The 19,290-nt window shown below is 41.9% G+C and overlaps 1 protein-coding gene across 1 annotated transcript; it reads right to left on the bottom strand.

The window, feature by feature from the left end:
• Nucleotides 1-11,136: 11,136 nt before the first annotated feature.
• LOC106657501 lies at nt 11,137-13,963 on the bottom strand. The gene is made up of 2 exons (XM_014379051.2): nt 13,896-13,963; nt 11,137-13,802 (listed from the first exon to the last, which is right to left on the bottom strand). The coding sequence occupies exon 2, from the start codon at nt 13,797-13,799 to the stop codon at nt 11,325-11,327; it is 2,475 nt and encodes an 824-aa protein (XP_014234537.2). The 5' UTR covers nt 13,800-13,802; nt 13,896-13,963; the 3' UTR covers nt 11,137-11,324.
• Nucleotides 13,964-19,290: the final 5,327 nt, after the last annotated feature.

The following is a 19,290-nucleotide window of genomic DNA, read 5'->3' as shown; positions in this document are numbered from 1 at the left end:
ACGCCCAATTTGTAGATTAGCTATATATATATACGTAGAAGCGGCCCTTATGCAACTCGGGCTCCGTGGATTCCTGCTACACATATATATAACGTGTGAACATTGAGATAAAGAACCAGTTTAAAGGGTGTACGTACGTACGCTTCGACACGAGCACAAGTCTGTACGATATATTTTATGGCTGCTGGTCTCTTTAGCGGCACAATGAGTTCAATTTTTTACATATTTTGGGCGATTATACATATGAAATCGACGCGTAAAATATCGTATTGCAATTTTTTGCCATTACGCGAGGACCGGTTTGGAATTGGTTTTCCCGGTGTGAGGAAAAAAGTTTTTTTTTACTACGAAAATGAAAGACAATTTTTACTCGCCTACCTAAGAGCGGCGTCGCGGGTCTATGACGTAGAGATATGTTTGACGAAAAGTAAGCGCGGGTTTTTATAAGCGTTAAGGAATTTATGGGACGACGTAGCTCTTTTTATAGTCACGCAAAATTTTCGAGGTTGAACATCATGATTTAAAAATACGTATTAACACCGATCCGAGGCATAAGAGCGAAATATAGATGTGTATTGTGCAGCGAGCAAAACGGGAGAAACGACTAAAAACTTTGCGAAACGACCAGGTGTATACACGGGCCCCCGTGCATAAAAAAAAGAATCACTATTGAAGCTCTATACATTATATTCGCGAATCGATTTCTCACTGATTGTAAGAAAAAAAATAGAATTTCTCGTTTTAATCTTCATGATATCGCAGCGAGTCCGATTAGCTTGAAAATTTAAAATTACAATGGTGTCAAAAATCTTAATCTAATATCTCTTATCGTGGAAATGAGATGCATGTACATAATGAACCAGTGCAAATATTGCAAATATGTTAATAAAATTATCCTGCAACACCAGCTTCCAAAACTTGTTTTAGAGTCTATCATAGGATTTCTTTTGAGAAGCTAATCCAAAAAATCTTTTTCTTAAGAAATAAAAAAATTATAACTAATAGAGACGCTTTTATCGTTGGCAACATGAATTTCAACTCTATCAAAGCGATCGATTTTCAATCGATTATAGATCATTGTTGCAAACCAGTTCATTCGAATATTCACAGTTTTTAATTATTAAATTCTATAAAAAAATTAATTTAAAAAACTAATTAAGAACTTCAAATTATACAACGATCGTTCATTGTGACCAATTTAAAATTTAACGAATGAACTTTATTTATAGCGTAATGACCGATCATTTTAATCAAGTACTTATGCTGAAAGTAATTTCGTTATCGATAAGCTTAAAACAATATCGCAAAATGTTTCAATTTCAAAAATATTTATATTGTACGTAACGTCACTTCAATAGTTCAAGTTACGTCAGTTCAATGAAAGTAGCGCGTGGCGTGAAGTTACGCAGGCCTTGTGCATTGCCTAGCCGTACTAGCAGTGCGTGCGCCACTTTCTTTCAAGTATTGTAAAGACTGTATTCTTTGAGACTACTAGGCCTATATTGAAAAATGCCTACATTGAAAAATTTTGTAAAATTTTTAGATTCACGGGTCAAAGTTGGGTGCTAAAATTCTATATGTTTTTGTCGAAATTTATTGAAAATGAAATATCTGTATATTTTGTCTTATCAAAGGTAACGTTATTGTTGAAAATGCCAGCAGAAGAAAGGACAATGTTGCTTGACAAGGAGATAGTGCTAAAAAAACTGAGCTCTTCGTTATGATACTTGTTGATCCTTGCAAATTACTTTGAAAGTGCTATGGTGATCGATTGATCGATGAAACAGGCGAAAAGTTGCGGAGTCATATGCAAATGTTTACTCTAAATTATCTTCGTTTTTTGTCGAATTTCACGTCTTATCGTATCATAGGACGAAATGCTCTCACAGTAAAATGCAAAGACCGTCTCAAAATTGAATCATACGTTCGTTTAATCAATCAGATTTTCAGTAAAACGACCGCCTTCAGCTCTCTGAAAAGGATCGGTAGACGCAGAGGCAGACTACACGGGCACACACCCGGAAAACATACGGAGCTGGTGGCACGAATCTAACAGTACTTGTGTGCTTATAATACCACGCGGAAAACACAATGTCGAGCTTCGAGATTTTCTCCGTGCGACAATATTATATACCTCGAGCGAGCCGGCATAAAAATTCGCGCATTTACTGGCAATGTAACATCTTGTCACACACAGCGGGCATCGCGACGGCGACGACGACGTGTCCCTGTATACGCGATTCAAATGTTCATAGGTAAAAATGCGTCGCCTCTCGTGGTATGCACGGCCGCGTATATAACGGCTTGACTAATGCGTCTGGGACCGTCATATAGAGCTATATGTGCGGTATATATATTGTGTACGCGGCGAAGAAGAGTCCGGAAGAAGAAGGACGTATATACACGCGCAAGCACGAGGGGATGTTGAGACTAAGCGACACGCGAGGTTTCTCATACTCTCCTCCTCGTTGTCGTCTTCTCGTCGTCGCTGCATGTTCATCCGGCACATATACACACCGCGGCACATGATTCACCAGATCCCTTCATCTGCATTGTAATACGATCTTATTTTTCTCGAGCTGAGGTATTCGATATTTTATGTATATACGTATTTTGCGGTGCTCATCGTCGTACAGCTGCATATCGCAGGCCTCGATCGTCACGGTACGATTTAATTACTTTCATTTTTCATTTTCGATCCGCACGGTATATACTGTATATAATGCAAACGCTCGCGGGACGTGAAAACGGGATTAATTGTTGCGCGGCATTTCTGCGATATACGTACCTCGATGCATCGCGAAGGACGCAAAGCGGAAACGTCTCAATTTACGTCGATTGACTCGTCCTACTTTTTTTTTATAATAAAAAGTCGCGATCGTAGTCGCGACAACACGATGTCTTCTGTGTACAGCCGAGCACGAGCTCGGTACAAACATCTCCATTCAATATACCAGGCTAGAAAGAAAATTGATCTTGTATTATTGTAAATATAAAATATATACGTCTGTGCGCTACATATATATTGTTCGGGACAGCACGAGTGCAGCTTAACAAATGCCAGTTTGCGCAATTGGCACTCGGAGTGTACACGAAAGCCGAGATGTTTTCTAACGTCAATGAATAATTCAATTCCATGGCAACTTTTTTTTCCTTCTTCTACTGTTTCTTTTTTATTAATTCTTCGCTAAGCTGTATAAAGGTTGATAAAAATCGCCAAAGAGCAGGTTCATACAAGCATTTTTAAGGTTTATACATTCATGCAGTGTGCGCTAAAACTGTACATCTTCGCGGTCATTCGTGCCGATCGCTCGAGTCGTGCACTTGACTTATTCAAAACCGCTGTTATTTTATTTTTTTGCTCGAATCAGACGTCCGACGGTAAATCAATCGGTGTTATCTATACGTCGGAAACACATCAAAAGAAGCGCTATTCATTTATAATTTCCGATCAATATTGAAAATCACTTATGATATGTTTTATCACTTAATTGATCGGAGCTCGCGTGGACCCATTATGTGGGATCTGAACTTCTTGTCTCTCTTATCTCTCTGTCAAACTGCCGGTTACGCAAAAATGCCGCGTGCGACATATTAATGGAATTAAGTGGAAGAGCTTTTATAACAATGCGAGTACGCGCGATCCATTAAAAAGCGATGATCGCGATCTGTGCCAACGGAGGTGGCTCCTCTATATTATTATTATAACATTACACAAATCTGTATACTGTATGGCAACATGACGCAAAGATGCACGTATACGCACTCATACACTGCATACATGCAAAAACGCACACACACACACACACACACACACACACACACATACGAGAAATCGACAGCTCATCTTGAAGATCGCGATAATGTTCCAATTAGCGCGTGCGAAATCTCCGCTTGTATATTCGAGTGTTCTCGTGTCTGCGTGCGTGTAGATAGATGCGTCGATTTCTCCGTAAATATGCACACACACACACTCCAGAGTGTAGTGTTATAAGCGCTCGCGGGCTACGGCAGCTACATTTGCTGGTGCACGTCCACGTGTATGCGCATGTAGCTACGAATTGTTGCGTTCTTTAAAATCCTAACGATCAGCTTGCGAAAGTCTATTCTAACGATTTTATATATCGAGCTTTATCGTTTGTTTACGACTTTATATTATGCTAATTAGGGCCGTTTTTTTTTTCGTTACGTAAGCCCAAATGAAGGTAATGAAGGTATGTATACGTGCAGCGCACGCGTGTACACGGGTATATATACGTGTGCACCCATGATGTATTGTCTTTGCTGTCGATTATGTAGTCGTAATATTTTGTTACTTGGGCTCCTTTTTTAGCTCGTGGCAGAAAGGTATTATATACCGCGTGGAATCGATTCATCATGACGTACATTTACTACGCGTGACTCGCGCCTCGACTCGATATTATGTATATTATAATATATCGCAATAATCCGGAAAAATTCTTAAGGTGCATTGCTCGCGTAGATGGAATCGCGATTGCTGCATCTCAGGATATCGAACAGTCATCGTAACGGAAAGGAAACCTTATGCTTATGAATAACAACGGAAAGCTGCTTGCTTTTTTTGTTTTTGTTGAGATATGAGCAATTCGATTGTTGCAACACATTGATAAAGCGAAAGAAATTGCCGTAAATTTGAATAATCCAAGAAGAGATGAGCGTCGAAATTCGCAATCCAAATGCAGATGTCATATTTAAAATTGCATTACCTTTAAACTCCTTAATTCATAAACAATAGAGAAACTGAATCAATCCCTTCTTTTTTTTAACCGAGCTCTACTTATACTATCATTTTCATTTTGCCACTTGCAGACTTACAGATAAAGGTACTCGCCATCTAGTGGCGGAGGTTGAACTTTCATAGATTTTTCGAGCAATTTACGCAAAATATAAATCAATATTAACACATCAATTTTCAATCAAAACGTTTAAATTCGAGTGTAAAATTGAATATTTTTTTGTTCATTTTTGCATCAAAAATAATGTATACGATTGAATTTTATTTCATCTTTGTGCAGTTTACGCAAAACAATAAGTCAGCTGGTTTTCTATACAGGAACCTTGAATACATTTCAGTATTAGTTACTTTAATTTCAATATATCTCATTTATCTGCATTAAATTTATGTTTTTTGTCAACAGTGTTTAGGCGAATCCCAGCATACGCTAGACACACGGGAATAAATTATAGTCGAAAGAAAAAAACTCAATACAGAAACAAAATGCTCATAAGTCGTCTAGATGATACGTGCATCCATGTGCTCATAAATGCTGTGATATCGCGAACGAGAGGCCAAAATGTGAATTGCACGGCACGGAGACTTTCTTCGCAAGAACGCGTGACGACGACTCATCAACGGGCCGTGCGCTGCGTACAATACCTTTGGTATAATATGAGTGCGCGCGTACTCGGTTCGCACTCGTAAGCGCGGCTTCTCTTTTTTTTCCTTCCTTCTTTCCTCATACTCATGGCGCTTGAGCTTCGTATTGTCGGCAACTTTGTGCAAGCGTGTGCCGGATCTCTTATTGTACATCTGTATCGTGAATGCCGTTTAAGACACTTGGGCCCACAAGCTTAGGTGGAAACCATACGATAACTGTTAACTGTTTAATGATTATTCTAATAATCATGGGTTTATAACCTTGGGTCCTAGTAATAAAAAAATTACATAATCAAATAACCATATTAATTAACAAACTCAATCTAAGATGGAGAAACCGTAGTATGTAAGAATATTGTAAGCAAGAAGTTGACTTGTATGTTTTTTAATAAAGATAGTGTGAATGTCTCATAAGGGTCCAAAACATCAGTAAGCTACTGCATTGATCTCTGTACCGATTGTTCATGACTCGACTTAAGTATTCACTTATTGACTTTGGCACTTGCAGTATTTCAAAGAAAGTCACGCGCCATCTCACGGTGGAGTTTGGCTTTAATTATATTGTACAGTAATTTTCATAAATATTTTGAACAATCAGTGCAAAAAAATCTGTATTAAAACATTAATATTCAATCACAATTCACGAACGAATTTAAGTATTTTTGGTTCACTAAATCTGCATTAAATTTAAAGTAGTTATCAGCACTGTGTGAATGAGCCACGATATCGACGCGATCGCAGCTTCCATCCACGAATCGGATCTATAATTTTACTATATTCACACGTGCAGCTGAACACGGAATCGGCTCGAGAAGAGAAGTATCTTACACGCAGCGATGCGTCTCGGTAACGCGGCGAAAGCCGCGGTGTGTATAATATAGTAAGCCCGCGTATCGGTGCACTGGAACGGATGAGACGAGGCATCTTCGGCCGGGTGGGCTCATCATCATCGTGCGCCTGCCTCCTACGAGCACACATACGCGATATACACACATGATATAACAATTAAACGAGCTGCTGCGCGGCGTCCGCGAGGAAGTCAATGTTTACCGAGAGAAATGATGTGCGCAAGTGCAACCGTATAAGATCGGTACGCGGACGGGGCACGCAAGGAAAATCGTTATTTAGAAAGTCAGGTGCAGCGCGCGGCGCACACGTAGCACACACACACACACACACACACACACAATCATGATGACTTTCTTGCCTCGCTCATATTATGTACGAGCTGCCGCTGCAGCTGCTGTATGCGTGTAGCGACTAATGTAAACAAATGTAAATGACTATCGGCAATAGGCCTTTTTGTTTGTTATGCTGCTGCATGTGCGACTGTCGCTATATGGAAATCTGTGTCAAAAAACGACGCGCGACAGAAGCTCTTTGGCAGCTTTATGTGTACTGGCCAGCGAGCAGCAAGTATAAGCGTACACATATCGAGTGTGTGTGTATATATATAAATGCAAATATAACTCGAGTCTGTATGCGCAGCTCATACACTCGAATACTGAAAAGCCCAGCGCCGCCGCTGCGGAATACGTCCGTGTGTATGCGGATATGCGACCCGTGGAGTACGTACGTACGAGTGTACTTTTTCGTTTATGAATATAAATACGTGAAATTGAAGAGGCAAGAAGAGACACGCGGTGAAATTATTTGTTTCCCGACGAGAGACCCTTTGACAAACGTTAAACGATGCCCCCGTCCGTCGGTCCTCGTCACTTTCTAACGCCCATGCATATACCATAATTCCGCACTGGGCCTCAAAAATTTATGTTTCCATGCGCAGCTAAAAGCTATATGGAAGATCCTCCCTCTAAATATACAGGACTATACATAGGATCAATGGCAGTCACAATGAGCAATCGCAATCCCACACGTCGATCGATTTGTCAATTCAGCTCACGCCCGGCCGCCCGCGCGGCTCCACACACAGCTCCTCATTGTTCTAATCCGTTGATTATACATTAACTCTCGCGGTACATAATACGATAGTTCCAGCGGGAAAATTGTCGAAAAATTTAACTACCATATATGCAGCGTGTATTCGTGATTACAGGATTTCAGAGCATCGTGCATACATACACACGGCAGAGAGATACGTTAGACGGAGAGAGAGATAGAGAAAAAGAGAGTCGAGAGAGGCCCGGCGATATGGAGGCCACCGTTTTTTTCCGATCTCGCTTCGAGCGCAGCAGCAGCAGCAGCAACGATCGACTTTCCCTTTTCGCGAACGCCGCCGCGCGTTTATGCCGTATATATAACGCGCGGACTATGAGCGACTCCGCTGCTGTTTATATATCTGCATGTGTATGTGTGTCGATATGAAAGAGCACGCGTCAGCCGCGCAATATGCATGCGCACACCGAGAAATGATGGAAGCTCGAGCTGTTTGGAAATTGAAAATAAAATATAACCCATATATAGGCTGTGTATTATGTGTGCAATCCTCGATCGATTATCTACTTTGCGCTGGCGCACGGGGTGTTTCGGCTATGGCTCATTTTTATAGTCTGGTACGATCGCGTTTTGGAGTATGCGCGAGTGTGGCCTATACACACCTGAATTTAGGTCACAAAAAATATATAATATATATAATATCGATTGTTGTCGTGTTGTTTTTAGTCTTTCACACGTAGCTAAAAAAAATCTTTTTCGGTTTTGAAATAACTGCCCAAAAGTTTGCGCTCGTAAATCATATTACACCCATGCGTGTACGTATTATAATAGTCGTATTGAAATCGTCTAGTAAAAAAAAAAAGACTTAATCACCGATTTCGGAGCGACATTGTTATTTTTGTTCGAAGTACGTTAACTTAATAAATGGTTTAATGCAACGAATTGCGCAACGATGTGTGATTTTGAGCAAAGGCCCGGTGCTGCTGCTGCTACACGGAAAAATAGAGAAAAAAATCGCGCTAAGACAATACTGCAATTAAACAGCGTCTTCATGAGGAGAAACGCCTATTATATTCACTTCATTTAGGTTGGATCATAGAAAAAAAAAGAGTAGCGTGCGCTTACGCAAAAAGCCAGAGCTCGCTCGTTTCTCATATGTATGTCTATATGGGTTCGTTAAATTCAGAATAAAATTTTCCGCTGCGCCGTTGTATATAGGAAACACTGCAATTGGAACAAACTCGTTTTTGAACGAAAAATTTTTCTAGCTACTTATACCCCGGAAAAAATGTCGAGATTCGACGTACTTACTGAACCAAAGCGGCACCTGTATGCTACCTACATACACGTATGTGGACGTTGGCAAAAATTTCTTTTGTTGCCAAAACTATTATTTCGGTATATAAATACGGTGTGCACTGTGCAGCAGTGTTGTGCAGTCGTAGAAAAGCCTATAGCTCTAGCGCCAAAGCCTCGCGTATTAGAAGTCTGCACGCCACCGTATAATTTTAGGCAATTAAAATTCTACGCGTGCGGCGAAGAAAATATTTTTAACGGTAAAAAACCGTAAACGCGCGAGCAATATAATGTATGTGGCGTATATAGCACCCGCGGGCGCGAGGGGAGAATCGCGCGCGGGTAATTGCAATTGAGAAAAATTCGACTGTTATTGGTGCATCGTTAACATTATGTAATTAGAAGAAAACGTTATTGTACATGTGTGTATGTGTGTGTGTGCCTACATGTGCGCTGTACGCTGCACTAATCGTCCTTTGTTGTAATTGAATTCGAAAAGCTCATTTTATAATCGGGCAATTCGAGTAGTGCTTAACTCATTCCGCGTGCCCAGCTATGTATAGAAGTTGCATCGAGATTCGAGATCGACAAATTTTTATTATCCACGAGCACTTGATACAAAATACGCGTGGAATAAAAAGCCATACACTCAACACACATAAACACGCGGCTTATGTGTATATCGCCAAGGAAAAATAGTCAAGTTGCTGTACGCGAAAAGTAGCCGCAAGAGCGCGGCGGCCACTCCCAATGGATTTTTGTTCTACCGTCGCTCTGCGCTGGTCCACATTGGCTCGCGCGCTTATCTCCGCTTCGATATCGAAAAATGCGCTCGAAACCAAGAAACCAAGAGATCGGCCGCTTACTTCCATACACACATACTACTACTACACCACTGCCGAGGCAAAAGGAAGGTCGCCCGTCGCCGTCGTTGTCGACAGTAATCGTTGCCAGTCTCATAATATCCCCCTCACTCTTTCACATAAGTACGTGCACACATACCACACACACACACACTCACGTTTATATACGATTTATACAATTTATATAAAATATATTGTGTTTTATACGAGCAAAACACGCGCCTTTTTTCAAGATATATATCGGTATTTTTGGCTTAAGGTCGGCTAATAATGCGTCGGCGGATACTCACGAGCTTTTTTCGGTCTTTGCGCAAGTTTTTATTTCCTTTTGTTTGCGTTTTGCAACTAGGATTCGGCAAGTGCTTTCGATATTTTGCCAATTGGTCGATACGCCTTGTACACTTATGCTGTTTTTGGTGTCGAGAGAGAACAAGATCGGCTCGAGATCGTTATAAGCACTCTAGAGCAATAATATATCCACGAGCCGGATGTATCGATATCTTTTGATAAATTGATGAAGCTGCGCCGGCGCGACTATTAGATTTGATTGAAATTATTCAGATTTTGTGGCAAAAAACAAAGGAAACAAGTCTGTGGAATCTCGGAATTCGATGAAAAACTTGTCACCGAATTATTCACTATACGCACAACACGTGAATGCGAAAGCTCTAATACGTAAGGATCTAAACTCGATTGTTGAGATCATCCAGCAGATTTTTGTGACAACAATCTCGTGAATTTGCGTGACGACGATTCGCGCGCTGCACAGTACATATAATAATATGCATAAATATCACGCGATATTCTTAAAATAAATTGATTCGTACACGTTATTATAACGAATGCGCCATTGTCATGATAATACAGCTTCATAATATAACACACACATGACAACTGGCAGTCCTCGTATATCTGCTATATAATACACGTGCATCGTACATATTGAGCTCGCGAGAGGTACATAAAATTTCAATCAATCAAATTTTATGTACCTCGCGCACGGCAGGCTTTTATCGTGCCATCGCGCATCATCATTATTGTTATACTCCACTGTGCGCTTTTGAGAGAGTTATTATAATATGTGCGCGCGCGAGCGACGATGCATTTACATAAATTGAAATTTTCAGCAGAGTTGCTCGCTGCTGCTAGTGCTACGTACAAGACGAATTTTCAGCGATTATTTACGATGCGCGAGCTCGAATCAATCGATTGTTTTCAATGCAGTCGAATCGTAGTTGTGTACATTTATACGTGCGACTGCAGTGTGGCATTATAAATGTGGGGAATTCCAAAAGTATAGTAACGCGAATGTAACGTTGGTTTGAATACGCAACACAATGCAAATTATTGCGCGAAAAATTATGATGAGTATCGGCACGGGCGAAAACTATCTAGCATGTTCGCATGTATACGTCAGTTTTATCCTTTTTTTTATCTCTTGCATTTCACGTTTTTTAAGCTAAAAAGTGAATTTTTTCATTCAAGAATGTAGGAAAATTCTTTAAGTTACATTCCGAAAACAAAAGGTGCTTTTTTAATTTTGGAAAAATTCAAAGAGACACACAATCTTCACATTATAGAGTGAAGAAAATTAGAAATATTTGGGCATTTTAAAGTGAACATATTTTCATAAATTTAACTAACATGAAAGCACTGGTTTTGATATAACAACGAGGCCGATCGTTTTAATTTCAAAAAGCTATTTATTTATTTCGATTGAAGTCATGTCAAATGTATGTACCCATTATAATTTAAAACGTCTGGTAGCTATTTATAACAAGAGTAAAATTGTATCAAATGGAACAAAAACAAAATTAATCGACCAAAATGTGTCCAAGTACACTCTGCGTGTACAAACAAAATCGTCATCATCATAATATGAACCTCAACATCTTCTGGTCGGCGGTAGCTTCGAGCGCCTTTTCGGGTAAGCAAGTCGGGTAAATCACGGGTCTGTAGAAGTTGTCCTGATCCTTCGGGTCCCTATAACAGACTTGCGTGAAGCAGTACTGGCCCGAGTCCTTCACAAATAGCTGAGCTGAAGCTATATTGAACCGCCTATCGCACTGGTATTCTGAAAAACTGTTGAACACAGGCTGGGGGGTGTCTTTGTCGTTTTCGATCCTCGATACGACGACCACCGACGAGTTTCGATTCTCGCACCGGCTCTGAGGATCGGTACACACGTAATGAAGGAGCAGCATAGTGCCAGGCTTGGCCAGATTTATCACGGCGAACCCTTGTTTTCGCCCCAAGTTGAATATCTTCTCGAGCGTCTGCTTGCCGTCCCGATCGAACTGGTTGCAAATGATTTTCTCTTGGCCATTTTCTCGGATCTCAACGCAGACGCCGATGAAGCCGTTGTCCGTCGAGTAGGCTATCGCATCGTGTAGATCGCCTGACTTATCGCTCACGTGCTGGTAGCTGCGAAGCGTCACCAGTTGGCCGTCATTTTTCACAATGGCGACACGAGCGAATAGCCAATTGGGTTTTTTGGACGTCTCGATGAGCAGATGGCCGTTCACTGAACTCTCGTACTCCAACGGCACCAGCGTCATGTCGTCGTCCCGTTCGGACTGTAAGAACCAATTGAGGGGCCCAGCGGTATTTTGGCCTTTGTCGTCGAATAACATCATGCACCTCTTCACGTTGTAGCCCGAGCCTGACATCTTGCACGAATCCTCCGTCGTGCTCGTGACCACCGCAGCGAAATAATTTTTGTACACCACGATGTTCGTGGGCACGTAAGGCCAGGACTTCGTTTCGGGCTGATACCAGGAGCAGTCCTCGAAGTGAACGACCAGCAATCGCCACGCTCCGTGGAGTTCGTTGGCGTATGCCTGCCAGCTCAGAATGGCCTTGTCGTCGTTGAAAAGCAGCGCCTGCATATGCTCAGGCTTGATCGGTTGCTGGTCCGACTGCAGCCAGACTTCGCACGTTTTCTGAAGGCGCTGATCGATGTAGCGACTCACCTCGCACAATTGTTTGCCGTCGTCGCGATGGGCCAAGTGGCCGCAGTACACCGTCAGGTGAGTCGTGTTCTTGTAGTAGCTGTGATGATCGAAGTATGCGATCCCTCTAGTATTCGAATCGGTGATCTCCTTCGATCGTGCCAAAAAGCATATTGAGTCAATCATGGGACTCCTCATGCTGGCGTCCTTCGGGTAACCGATACAGGCTTGGGTGTAGCAGTAGTGATCCGGGCCCACAGAAAAGAGTTGTACGTCACCCCGATACAACTTTTTGTTGCACGTGTACAATTCTTTCCTTTCAAACACATCCGGCACGATGTCTCCGTTGCTTTCGATTTTTGATATGGAGATCGTAATCGAGTCCACGAGATTGCACAAGTTGTCCGGGTCTGTGCAAATGTAACTGAGCAACATCATCCCACCGGGACGCGGCAGATTCATCATAAAGTATTTGTTCTTTCGCTTCACCGGGATAGACTTCTCGAGCGTCTTATTGCCTTCCCGATCGAACTGGCTGCAAATGAGCTGATCACCTTTGGTCTCGACGCAGATGCCGATGATGCCGTTGACCTTCGAGTAAGCTATGTTATCGTAAGGATTGCCTGATGTGCTGCTCACCAACTCGTAGCTACCAAGTGTCAGCAGTTTACCGTCATTTTTGATAATGGAAGCGCGAGCGACGACTGAAGTCGAGTTCTTTGGATTGGAAGTCTCAATGAGTAGGTATCCAGCCATCGAATTCCCCAACGGTTCCACTATCATTTTGTCGTCCCGTTGGGGCTGGACGAACCAAACCACGGCATTGCCGATACGATCGCCTTCATAGTCGAAACGGATCTTACACCTCGGCACGTTGCGACCCGAGTCTGGCACGGCGCACGGACTATCTGGAGATTCACTGAAGACTACGACGGTAAATTCATTCTCGTGCACGACAAAGCTCACGGGTTGTAATTTCCAGCCGTGATCCATCGGGCTCTCGTGAAACCTGCAGCGCTTCAAGTCCATGACGCCGAGTCGCCAGCTGGTCTTATTGCTGTGCTCAAGCTGCACCTGCCAGCTCAGAATGGCCCTGTAGTCGCCAAAGCGAACCACCTGCATGGAGTCGGGCTGGAGGGGGTAGCGCCCCGTTCTCAGTCTGACGTGGCAAGCATTGGTCAACACGTCGCGTGGTTCCTTTTCGAGAACGAGATTCACCACACACCGGGTACGGTTTTGGTCAGGCAGATGTTCCGTGCATTTGACATCCACCCAACTCAAGTCTTTGTAGGACTGACGCCCAAAGAATAATATCGGTTCCGAGCTACTGGCCGATGCTTCAGCACCGAGGCTCACCACCAGGAGCAACGCAAGGATTTTCCCTGGGTGCGACATTGTCTGTACGACAAACAAAAAAGAAGAGAAAATCTCAGAATATCGAGATGATATACTACTCTGTTTGATGATAATTGAAATTGGTGCTAGGCTTACCTTTGTTTACGTGTGCTGTCAATAGCGTCGTAAGCAGTCGACTGATTCAAGCTAAAGTTAGCGTAACGATCAATATCGTTCCACGATAAACTGCCCATAGGGCTCTACCCCACTTTACTTCACTTTTGATTTTCTGGGTCAAATTGGCGATCAGAAAACTGCTGACAATACATTGGAAAATTGCTAGCTTCCTGATTACTCTAATTTTCATCCATAAATGGCAATTATCTTAAGACATTATCAAATTTCAAAATTATATAAATGATTAAATAAGATACAGTCCAAAAATTAAAAAAAAATACGATATTTCATCTGATGTACGTGTACCTTTAAAAATCGTCGATAAACCCCAAAGTTTTTAGTTTTAAATTACTTTTTTTTCTTACTCACTGAAGAAATATTTCCAAAAATCTCTTAGATCTTGAGAAAATCCGAAATTTCATTAATTTTTTAAAAATAGTTTCTTTTTTCTTGGGGTTTCTCGGGGTAAAATTATCTTTCCGCGTACTTGCCTATATTGTATGACCTTGTCTTATTCTATAAGCATTAATGTATAAAAATGAGAATAATCCTACTGTCTGTTAGGTGGTAGCCTTTTGCTAATGCGTTGGCAACATTTTTGATGTGTAAGGTCTTATGGCTCATTTTTCCTTTTTTTGCTTTTATACATTTTATTGATGTTTTACAACGATTGCGTGCCGATAATTTTTTGCGCGAACGTTTTGCTGTTCTTTGTGCGCGCGTGCCACGGCATACGCCGTACACAGCATCGGACAACAAAATTATTATCCAACTCCCTACACGTATGTGTGCGCGCACGCTTGTATGCGAAAGTCAAAAAATCGATGTCCTCGAGATCGTTACCGGCATCTCTCGCGAGTACCAGTACGAGTACAGTACGAGATATTTCGAATCTCGCAAGGATAATGCGCGCTTCATGCACGTGTGCAGCAGGCAGCACACAAGCTCGTATATTTTTATCTTACACTTTATTTCGATCCAAAGTATACGTACACATAATAAAGTTTTAAGCGCGCATTATAGCAATGCAGCTCAACAACAGCCACACACACACACACACATATGTATACGAAATTTCCCTGAAACCGACGGGCTTTCACTTCTCTCTCTCTCTTTCTCACTCGCGAGCTCTGTGGCTTATAAAGAATGCGAAGGCTATATGCACAGCCGCCGCCGCCGCCACTTGGCTCCGCTGATGCCAGTGCAACCAGTTGCTGCCGCCACCGCGCCGTCGCCACTCGCCTGCAAACTCGTCCCGCTACTTTTATAATACGTATATAAGTACACGCATATAAATACGCACATACACGCGCGCGAGTAGGTAGCACCTTTACGCGTACATATGCCATTTTCGCGTATGTATGTGCTCGCGCGGATTCATGCGCGAATCCTGAAACTTTGACGAACGTCGCGTCGCCGCGAATCAATCCTTAAGGCATCGCGAGCCGTGTATCATAGCTTTTGACGAGTCATACTCCGTATTTTTTTCCTTCCGATTAAACGAGCCGTTCTAATTAAAGTTTCGTACGAATTCGCGCGGTCAAAATGACCGGTGGCAAACGCGACGTATCATACATCATGTGAAACAGCAGACTCCGCGCGTTATTACATATGTATCACTGAATCAATCACACTCGGCCGCCGAGCTTCCGTAATCATTCAATTTTTATCGTTGAATAAATTGTAATTTTTAAACTCGAACTGTCATGTACAAATCGGATAATTATATCGTTGCTCCATGAGTCTGCATTGTCTGGACAAAACATACCTACGTATTTTTTTTTGGTCGTCAGCGAATTCATCGGAGTTTCTTAATTATTAATTTATAATTTATAATCATTTTTATAGAAAAAAAAAGCGACGAAAGCTCGCATTCGTTTTTATATTTTGGATTGAACGACGTAACGAGTGTGTGCACACACGTCGCGTCTCGGGTTGTTTATTGATAGCCCGAAGGAGCTATTTTATGCATACACACATGTACGCGATGATCGTAAAATACCATCATCGCATTTACGCTTGTATTATTATACTCACACGCATAGCGCGCTAGAGTTAAATGTCGTTTTAATGAATTTTTGCGCGCGCGCCATGCAATCGCGTTTTCGGGAGTGTCCGCGTACACACGAGCACGCACGCATACACTTGCGGCGCACGCTGTTTATATACACACGTTTAAAAATTATGAAAGGTTAATTTTAATAAGTGTTCGGTGGATAATTACGCGACGGTTACACATGTACGCTTGCATGATAATTTATCAAAGTTGACGCTCCGTATGTGGAAAAGAAAAACAAAAATTTTCGTAATCGCGGTAATGAAAATATGTATTGATATGTTTTCTCACACGTTTTACTCCTGGTAGATATTCTAAACGTTAATTACGACCCGATAATCAAAACATGTCCTTTTAAAAGGATCTGAAATGACAATTGAATTGTTTCGATAAATTCATATCGACTACTTAGTTTTCAACCACTTTGAAATACTATAAAACCACTCTGAGGTACCACCACTAGATGGCGAGTCTCTTTTGTCAGTAAATCTGCAATTGAAAAAGTAATAATAATTCTTTAAGTACTAACGATTTTACATGAAAGTATTGACTGGATTTGGGTATAGACATAAAACGATAAACTTTTTCCTCGTAATATGTACAATTCTAATGTACAATTACCGAGTGTCCTTTTACAAACGGGGCACGTCACGCATCGAACTCTCTCTCTCTCTCTCTTTCTCTCTCTCACTGCAGCCCGCAATTTTTGGATTGGTTCTAATTGAACAAATTACTCGTCATGTAAACGTCGAGGAGTTCGAAGGAAAACAAGTCAAACAAAAAAGTTGAAAAAAGGGAAGCTTTTCTCCTTTGTATACGAAACGGACAAGGTGTGTGTATCCGAGGTACACTCGAGCATTCAACGCTCGGGATATAATTCGCCTTCTTTCAGGCGTCCCGAAGCACGAGTAATTGCCCACAGATTACGCAAATACTTGGTAAATGCTTGGAAAAAGCTTGTTAAACAGCTGTTTTCTCATTCGTATAATATACATTCGTATACGATATGTTTGTATATATAAATGTATGCAGCTCGAGGTCCGCGCGATGTGCACTTACACACACATCGGCCCCGCGAGCTCATTGCATAATTACTTTTATATAGAAACTCTTCATTAACGTACACGCGTACACATCTGTTGATACGCGTTACGTTATAAAGCTCATAATGCGTCTTATTCTTGCCTATAGGCCCCGCACGCGCATACACGTGCACACTATTACATGTATTCTCGCTCACACACGCGTGTAGAGTACTGTCAATGTACGAGAGAGGATGAAATCGCTCGCAAAATCTTTTACAGGCTTATGGTAAGTGCTAATCCCGGCGTGTGTCGATGGGTATCGACAATCTATCCTTCGTCGTCGAGGGAGCTTAAGCTAATTGTTATTACCAGCGTGTAAAATGTATACGATTTTTACCTTGGCTTAATTCCTACCTGATTTTTTTTTGGCAAATCGGCACGAGGCAGCTCATTAACTTATGTAAATCTATCGAATGAGCCCACGTCAATTTCTATTGTATCGCGAATTATTAGGGGATGAAGTTGCAGTTCGCGTGTAATTGCGTGACTCGACGTCTACACTAAACTGGATTCCTCGGGGCGCCTATAAAATTCCGACGACTTTTTTCTCACGTTTGAAAATTCCGATTCTATTCGACCGCGCGACTAATTTGGCATATAATGAAGCTTTTAAATGAAAAATCGTCCATTACGGTAAAGGTTCAATTAAGCGAAACAATTTGAGGCATTATACCTATAAATAAATACGGCAGGAGGATCGATGACATAAGGTATAAAGCTCAACGCGCGAAAGATAATAAAAAGTCATGGGAATCGAGAGGTGCCATGACGAATAGCAAAAACAAATGAATCCTTTCTCGCTGATCGGTCGATTCGCTTCTTTTTTTTTTAAGTCATGCTTTATAAATACACACAATATTATGGCGCGCGCGCGTCTGGACAGGTCAACGAATGAGAGTCCGAATTATGATTTTGCAATGCCTATCGGCCCCTTTATGTCACTCTTACCCACGCAATATTTGTTATTATATTCCGGCTTTCACTTTTAATCTATCGATACCATTGTGTGACTGTAAGAGCTCGACGCTCGCGCGCGACTTCGCACTCTTACACACGCTTACACACACACAAGCTCACACGGACGCGAAATCAAACGCGCGACAATGAAAGCCGATTAAAAAAAAAAAGAGAAGAAACTAACGGATGGAAATTCTTTGCAATGACTAACGAGACGTAACAACGTCTCTCCGGTGCTATATAGCTGGGTGACAACCCCGCTCGAAGGAAAGTGTATACAACCGTATAACCGTACATGCTATACGCTCGTGCCCTTGCAGAAAGCGCGGCGACACGCAAAAAGAAAAGCAAATCAAATTCTAAACACGAGCTACCGCCGCTGTTCTATACGGCTATAGAGCTACCCATGCCTCATATCCTCGAGTCAGTGTGCGGTCGATGCCCACTTAGTACCAATTAATCATTCTCACGCTTCGGACAAAATAGCTACCGCTGCTGCTGCTGATGTTGCGGCTCGCAGCTCTGTATATACCCATACGAGCACCAGAAAACTTTTCTCACACTATAAAGAGTGTAACGTGCAACAAAAAAATAAAGGAGAAAAAAATTCTCAGCGCCGCTGCGCAAGCTCCACGCGGTTAATTAGATTAAGCAAGGCTCTTCCTCGCTCGCTCGTACGTACTTACGTATGTGTTTGTATATAAAAGGCAAATTAACTCAAAGAAACATTCGACTCGTTTTGTGATTAGGCATCAAGCCTAAACAGACATACTTTACAGTCCTTCCAAAGTTGCATTTAGGATGATTCTTATTACATATGCACGCATGTCCCGTCGTATGTATGATACACGATGCAGCTCGTTTTTACGGCTGGTGGCGATCGAGCACATCCAAACGAGACGTGATTGATTGTTTATAAGTATCGTATGCATGTGCGACGTGTATTTATATAAACATTGAAATACGTTGGCATATGTGAGTTTCAAGTAGTTAGTCGCTGAGGTCCATATATAAACTACACAAAATAAGCGAAACGGCAAATTACACGCACACGTTTGGGCACTTGCGCAAGCTTGAAAAAAATTCAAGCTGGTAATCAAATGCAAAATAGGATATTCACGATGACATGCGCCTAATACTACGTATATTAGGGATGCGTATGAGTTTCAACTTTTGTGATGTCGCATATTTGCATTCGCTGCGTTTCGATCGTGACGAGGAAAAGCGCGACGTTGACGAACGCGTCTGCGAGTATATTGCGCGCGACGCGATGCGA

This window comes from Trichogramma pretiosum, unplaced genomic scaffold (genome assembly GCF_000599845.2).
Source record: "Trichogramma pretiosum strain Unisexual culture from Peru unplaced genomic scaffold, Tpre_2.0 scaffold40, whole genome shotgun sequence".
Lineage (NCBI taxonomy): Eukaryota > Metazoa > Arthropoda > Insecta > Hymenoptera > Trichogrammatidae > Trichogramma > Trichogramma pretiosum.
Note: the sequence above shows the minus strand (reverse complement) of the source record. Positions and strands in the feature narration are given on the sequence as shown.

Coding starts and splice junctions, on each gene's coding strand:
- LOC106657501 (XM_014379051.2), bottom strand. CDS start 13,799: ATGTCGCACCCAGGGAAAATCCTTGCGTTGCTCCTGGTGGTGAGCCTC.